This window comes from Lactuca saligna, chromosome 4 (assembly GCF_052625555.1).
Source record: "Lactuca saligna cultivar CGN05327 chromosome 4, ASM5262555v1, whole genome shotgun sequence".
In the NCBI taxonomy this organism is placed as follows: Eukaryota; Viridiplantae; Streptophyta; class Magnoliopsida; order Asterales; family Asteraceae; genus Lactuca; species Lactuca saligna.
Window position 1 is genome coordinate 82,410,081 of NC_136420.1, and position 7,765 is coordinate 82,417,845.

At 33.5% G+C, this 7,765-nt stretch overlaps 1 protein-coding gene across 1 annotated transcript; it reads left to right on the forward strand.

Annotated features, from left to right (window-relative positions):
- Positions 1–659: 659 nt before the first annotated feature.
- On the forward strand, positions 660–4,281 carry LOC145042235 (WAT1-related protein At1g21890-like). The gene is made up of 7 exons (XM_078990629.1): positions 660–1,060; positions 1,164–1,226; positions 1,890–2,006; positions 2,113–2,368; positions 2,978–3,136; positions 3,699–3,850; positions 3,934–4,281. The coding sequence occupies exons 1-7, from the start codon at positions 867–869 to the stop codon at positions 4,130–4,132; spliced, it is 1,140 nt and encodes a 379-aa protein (XP_078846755.1). The 5' UTR covers positions 660–866; the 3' UTR covers positions 4,133–4,281.
- The last annotated feature ends 3,484 nt before the right edge of the window (positions 4,282–7,765 follow it).

A 7,765-nucleotide genomic window follows, 5' to 3' on the forward strand; every position in this document is an offset into this window, starting at 1 on the left:
TAAGTCATTTATATTTTTATATTTATTCAGTACTTATGAATGATTTTTTTTTTTTTTCTCATTACATTTTACGTGAGACAATCATTAACGATATCTACTATTTGGTTATTTAGGTCATATATCCATAAATTTAGAACACATTACTTCAACAAAAGTTGTAGTAGACTAAAATACTTGGTTAAAAGGGTAAATATAGACAAAAAAAAAAAAAAAAAAAAAAAAACATCAGTTACCAAATATATAGAAATTGAAATCATTATCCCGATAAACAATCACCTTGTAGAGAGAAGGGAGACTTCAACGTATATAATCATTTATAAGACCGACACAAGTATGAATTATGTGTGATAAACAATCTGATTATCAAGTAGCTATGTCACGTAACAAGCAAGTAACTATGTCACATAACAAGGAATGTTATCTTCAAATTATCGTGATTTTATATTTAGAATAAACATGGTGACGCAATATATATGCATTCTCGTTTGCGTAGTTATACAGTAAACTGATAAATAATTATAGAGAAATTAAAGTTTATAGATTCCATCATTTATCATGATAATTGCTTTAAACTGGATGAGAGAATATTCTAATGAAAGAATCAAAGCGAGTGCTCTCCCTTGCTGCAAGCATATATAGATGACTAGATGGAGTGGCAAATATTGTGTTCCCATTGATCTCCACTAGCTCAATATTTACCACCTAGCTAGGTTAAACTTTTGCTTTCCCATGTATATATATAAACCCAACCTTGTCCTCCATTGAAGTACACCAAGTTGCTCGCATCAGAGATATATAATTATATATACACATATATATATATATACAGAGAGAAGATAATTAACTACAGTTAGCTAGCTAGTGAAATGGGGTTGCTAAGAGAAGTCCTGAATTCATCAAAACCATACATAGCCATGGTTGCTCTCCAGTTTGGTTATGCAGGAATGTATATCATAACCATGATCGGCATGAAGCGAGGACTCAGCCACTGGATTCTGGTGGTCTATCGCCATGCCACAGCTACTCTTGTCATTGCTCCTTTTGCGTTTGCTTTTGAGAGGTTGGTTAGTTAATTTCTCAAGGATGCACATACACATGAAAATCAACATGCCTACGTTTAATCATGAGCTGAAATTAATGAATAATTTTCTCTAATTTTGCAGGAAAATACGGCCAAAGATGACACGTTCTGTCTTCCTCAAAGTTCTGCTTCTTGGTTTGCTTGAGTAATTCTTCCAAGAAGCACTTCTTTCTCTCTGATACAAAAAAGACATTCCTATATGAAACGTTACTTGTTAATCATCTTATTTTATGCATTAAACTACCTATAGAATCCAGACAACCCTTAGGTTGTTAATTACCATATACAAAGTGACATTAAAATATGAGTAGCACAGTATATATATATATATATATATATATATATATATATATATATATATATATATATATATATATATATATATATATATATATATATATATATATATATATATATATCCAAACACAATTGGTTATGTCGCTATACGGTTACTAAATATATGATGGAGAAGCCACTGACGTTACAATAATAACAAAGTATTGTGTCCAGATCATACATGACTCATGTGGTAATCTTGGCTCTCTGCTATCACTCTTTCCTTGCGTATAAGAATACTATCAATTACCATCAAGCATGTATTTTGCTTTTAAAAGAAAAAGGAAAGAAGTATACGATTTTAATGAGATAAATTAAGAATTCACTCACATGCATGCGTATATTCTCTATACAACTAAATTATGGCAAGTTTAATTGGTTAATAATGTAACTTCGACTAGTAAATATAGATTTATTTATCAGCGAATTGAATAGGGGTTAATTTAAGTGTTATTTTTGACAATAATTACAGGCCGGTGATCGATCAAAACTTGTATTTCTTGGGGATGTCTATCACATCTGCAACATATGCCTCTGCCATCGTCAATGTCCTTCCTGCCCTCACCTTCGTACTGGCATTAATTTTCAGGTAATTAACCTTTTCATGATTAATTAAGCTCGGACTCTGAAATGATAGATGGAACTTGTTCTTGAATTCTTGATATATAACCTAAAGATTTTCTATTATGATTCAGGTTGGAGAAGGTGAATCTGAAACGTATGCATAGCCAAGCGAAAATAGTTGGAACGGTGATTACATTGACCGGAGCAACGGTGATGACTTTGTATAAAGGACCAATTGTTGACATTCTGTGGTACTCTCATCACGGAGCTACAACCACCCACAAGGCTGCCGCCGCCGCTGCTTCATCGTCCGGCCAACATTATCTCGCCGGCACTATTATGATTCTGATTTGTACATGCAGTTGGGCCGGATACTTCATCGTTCAGGTATCTATATAACATGTCTTTCATTTTCAAAACCAACCACAAAATGAAACATAATTACTTCTTCTAGCTGTTCTTATCGATTCAGTCAATAAGGATTTATTAATCCATAAACTTTTGAAAAATGAAAATACCTAATGCTTTTACGTATTTGCTCTTAATTATATATGGTTGATCCATTCATCACATGCATGGTTACGTAGAGTTTTTAACAACACATAAAAGAATAATATTCTAATTACTCCAAACATCCTATGGTCGCTACTAATCCAGAAAAAAAAAAAAAAAAAAAAAATTAATAGAAGGAAAAATTAATGCTTTATTACAAAAAACAGTTACGCTGCTATAAAATAGTAAAGATACTTTATATATTTTGCCATATAATATTAAGAAAAATACAAAAAAAGCCTATATTTTATATTATTATTATACTTTCATAGACCAAAAGTTTTTAATAATAACATACTTTTCCCACATAGTGTATCGGTATATACATCATTTTAGATATAAACAGTTTCATGTACATGTTGTTCCTTTTGTCAAAAAGTCATCATCTTTATTAGTAATTGACCATCGATGATGTTGATTAATTTTGTATGTGGATACATGCAGTCCATTACGCTGAAAGAGTATCCTGCAGAGTTGAGTTTAACATCGTTGATATGTTTAGCTGGTACGGTAGAAGGCGGAATTATAGCCATGATCATGGAGCGTGATCCGAAAGCATGGGCTCTTGGATTCGATTCTAGACTTCTGGCATCTGTTTATTCTGTGAGTTACTTCTCAAAATTGTTAGATTCCTTTTCCTTTTTCCAACCGATTTAAAGCATATGTTTCAATTGGACAAAATAAAAACTGTACAAGAATAAATATATATATTCTCCTTGCACTACCATCCATGGTTATGGGATCTACTGTGCACTTACTTGTGTACGTAGTACAAGATAAAACATTTTGCATCCACTTTTTGTTCATTCGATCCATGAATACACAAAAACTGATATATAAATACAAAATTCCGAAAACATTTTGCATCCACTTTTTGGTTTCATAACCAACATTGGGATGTAAATTATACTATTTTCAAAACAAAAGGACCTTTTTTTGTTTGACACTATCATCTTCTTGTTGAGGCAAGCATGAATTTAAGACTGTCTACTATACAAAGAAGGATATATTTGAATAGATTTCTTAATATATAAATACAAAAGTATGCATTATTTTTTGGGTATTCAAGTTTGACACGATGCCTATGATTTTCATATACATGAATTAAGTGCTTTAAAATTTCAATATATAATTATCAATACTAAGAGTAATAATGCTTTGGTAGGGGGTAGTTTGCTCCGGGATTGCATACTACGTTCAAGGAGTTGTGAATAGGGTTCGAGGTCCAGTGTTCGTGACCGCATTCAGCCCGCTATGCATGATCATAACTGCGGTTCTTGGTGCCATCGTTTTGTCTGAGCAAGTCCACCTTGGAAGGTATGATATTTGATTCGTTTAGAGACCAAAATATGTCGCTTATAGATATTTGTTTCACTAAATCCAATTATATTTATTAACAGTTTGATAGGAGCCATCATCATAGTGATGGGTCTTTACTCGGTGGTGTGGGGTAAAAGTAAAGATCATCTGTTGGCATCAGGGAAAGGATCGGCTCAAGAATTGCCAACAGTTGACAAAAGTCGTCTTGAGTTGGCAAACACCATGGATGAACCATCCAAGATTACAATAAAGGACACAATTCGCCCGCAAGATCCTTGATTGAAGATCGCTTAATTTCTATTTTCTATAGCTATTGACTTGTATTTTCTGTGTCGATTTAAGGTTTCCTCAATGTAAGAGGTGACATTTCCTATAACATATACGCTTTCGTTTTGATGATGCAATCAAAAGATCATGATTGTGAGATATTGTAAAAAACTCAGAAACATCATCTTTATCTTTTATTAAACGAAACAAAACTTACAATAGAAAACCTTATAGGAAAATCAATTTGCACTCAACAACTAAAATCCTAAAGATCTAAAGAAGATTTTTTTTTTAAATAACTTAGGAGAAAAACCCTAAAATTGGAGACGACAAAAAAAGAGAGCGTATTTTATTTACAACATATCTACTGTACATGACATAAATATTGTGTAATTAATACACATCCAAATATTGTCACAACTCTTCGTACTTCTTCTCAGCTTCCACGTACAACTCCCGTTGCTTATCCTCAGAAGCCCTCCAATGTTAAGGTTAATCACATTCAACCCTTCAACAAATAATTTGTTGTAAATATGACCAAGTTAAAACAAACTCTTTCTACTTTCTACCAATGTTAAGACTAATTTAACAGCCCCCCTCTCAAAGGTTAACGGTTGGAAACTCAACTTTCAGGAAGGGGTCAATAAGACCCATTTCTCTACGTATTGACCAAACATCAACTATTTATATATCAACATGTTTTCCAGAGCAATTTTATAATTTTTAACCGTCATTAGAAAACAGGATAATGACTTTAAAGGGTATAAAATTTTCAATTTGTACGTATTTGATTATTGAATATTTTTTTTTGTCCATATTTAACACTTCAACTTGTTAAACTGTACACATTCAATCTATATAATCGGTTACTTCAGGTTAGCTGGGAAAAATGACATAATATGGTAATATATTTCTTATTTTGTATACATTTAATCATTAATACTTTTTTACATATTTAGTCCTTAATATTTTTTTGTTTCAAAATAAATCATTTTTGTTTTTATACTCATTCAGTACTTATGAATGATTTCTTTAGATTTTTCTCACAACATTTTACCTGAGACAATCATTGATAAGGTGCTCGGGGCTATTAATGCTTATGTCCATTGTGATCTCAACTGCTTGGTTGCATAGGTCTTGTGGTTTGCCTTAGGTCTTATGTTCTAAACATCGTAACTTATTCATACAATATCAGATTTTAACGTTTTTTATATCCACGTGTTCGGTTTTTTATTCTACTACAACTTTCGTTAAGATTACTCCCCTTAAAATATAATATATTTTTACTTATGATTTTATAGAATAAAAAAAACATCAATACATGTATTCATAAAAGCGTATGGATATAAAGATCGTAAGTAAAAATATATTATTTTGTAACGGAACCAATCTAAACGAAAGTTGTAGTAGACTAACATACGACGCATGAATATAAATATCGTTAAATCCGAGATCGTATGAAGAAGTTATAATATTCAGAACACATGACCTAAGCAACCAAGTAGTCGATATCGCGATGGATATAAACATCAAAAACCTCAAACACCTTATTAATGATTGTCTCATATAAGATATCGTAAGAAAACCCTAAAAAAATCATTCATAAGTATTGAATAAGTACAAAAACAACAAAAATGACTTATTTAGCAACAAAAAATATATTAAGGGCAAAATGTGTATAAAAATATTAAGGACTAAATGTGTAGAAAGTGAGAAATATATTACATTATTAAGTTATTTTTACCGGCTAACCTGGAGTAGCCTGTCATAAGGACTGAATGTGTAGAGTTTAACAAGTTGAAGAGTTAATATAGACGAAAAAAACTCAGTGACCAAATGTGTACAAATCGAATAATATATTATTCTTTTAACTCATTATCCCTTATAAAACCTTTCCACGTAAAAAAATTACACATAAACTTTATAATGTTTAGTTTTTTCATGATAAATGAGATTTGAAGATAACTTAATGGGAAAATATCACATTAGCACAACGAACATGTCATGTTTGTTTTAAAATGTCATTAATGTTTTTTTAGGGTCATAAACTTTGTTTTTACCCGTTGTTTTGAACCCTTAACACATTATAGTAGGTTGTAATGCTATCTAAGCACAAACTTAATACTTTGTTTTTTTTCTTTTTAGGAAGCCCTAGTGGTCTCAGGCTTATGTGGAAATCATTTTTTAACATTGGTCATCTTCTCAGTAACCCTAAACCCCAAAAACTAACACTCGCCACCTCAATTCACCAATCAAGCACAAAATTAACCATTTTCCCTAGCAAACTCAAACTTATTTGATAGGAACCTAACCCTAAATTGAGATAAAAGACTAGTTCAATTTACGGAAAACATTGTCGTGTGATATTGTAATTCCCCGATTCCTGAGTATCAAATTATGGTTATAAGTTCTCATGATTTCAAGGTCTACTCGACGAGTAAGTTGCCTAACTCGCCGAGTAGCAGTGGGTTGGTCCACGTGTTTAAGTGGCCTACTTGTCAAGTCCAAGAAGGGACTCGACGAGTAGGAGCTGGAGGATAAAACCCTAATTATGGGGTTTTGCACCCTATTTAAAGGTCCTTAACTTTCCTCCTCAACCTCCCTTGTCACCTTCACATCCATAGAAACCCTAATAGCTAGCTAGTCTTTATTCTTGAGTGTGTGAGACCAAAAGAGAGTGTAGTGGAGCACTTCTTAAGGAGTTAAGGTCTTAGAGCAAGGAAGAGTCTGTAGATCTAGCATTTCCAATGTTGTGGCATCAAGGTTGAGGTATAAAGCTTCCAACTTTACACTTCATTGTTTAGATCCTCCCTTTGTGAAAGAAAATGGTCATTTCTACGGCAAGATAGAGTCATTTTCGAGTTTGAGCTTGTCACAAGGGCAAAGTTTCAGATCTTTACTCCCTAGGATTTGTGGACAGAAAGCCTCAAGCTTTATGAAGCTTTGGACCTCCTTCATGTCCAAAACCTTCTCTTATTGCTAGTTATGAGTGTTTTAGTTCCATAGAGCCTTGCATGCGCGTAAAGTTAGCAACTTTACGTGATAGCAACACCCTAGGAGCCTATATCTACAATTTGGAGCCTTAGCATAGCTTAAAAAGGCTCTATATGGATGAAGGACTGAAGGGACTCGGCGAGTCACATGGTCAACTCGGCGAGTCCGGTGAAGATTGTTGTGGGCTCGGTGAGTCTAATGAGTGACTCTGCGAGTCAGATAGAGTTTTCCCAACCTTTAGACATGTATGAGCTAGGCGCGTTACAAAGGAGGCTCGTCGAGTTGGCCAAAGAGTTTACGACAGCAAACCTTAGAAATCGGACGAGTCACACTAGTGACTCGGTGAGCTGGCGAGTTATGCAAGGAACTCAGCGAGTAGCTGAGGGTACTCGACGAGTTGAGGTCAACATGGACTATTGAACTTGACCGTTAACTTTGACTTTGACCAAGGGTTGACCAGTTTGACTTTTGAGGGTAATTGGTAATCGGATATTTATGAAAATGGATCGTTGATGGTTATAGGTGTTGAAGTTTCGGGTAGTTCTTCGGGAGCGTGATTTCGTGGTTCATTTCGTCGGTTGTGAGGTGTGTTATCCTCACTATATCAATAGGGTCTAAGGCACCAAGGTCAACCCTTTATCGGAGTTGTAT

What these genes read in the sequence shown, in the direction of transcription:
- LOC145042235 (XM_078990629.1), top strand. Translation starts at nt 867, where the DNA reads ATGGGGTTGCTAAGAGAAGTCCTGAATTCATCAAAACCATACATAGCC. An exon ending in GTACTGGCATTAATTTTCAG is followed by an intron (nt 2,007 to 2,112) that starts GTAATTAACCTT and finishes ATTATGATTCAG; the next exon opens with GTTGGAGAAGGTGAATCTGA. An exon ending in TTCTGGCATCTGTTTATTCT is followed by an intron (nt 3,137 to 3,698) that starts GTGAGTTACTTC and finishes ATGCTTTGGTAG; the next exon opens with GGGGTAGTTTGCTCCGGGAT.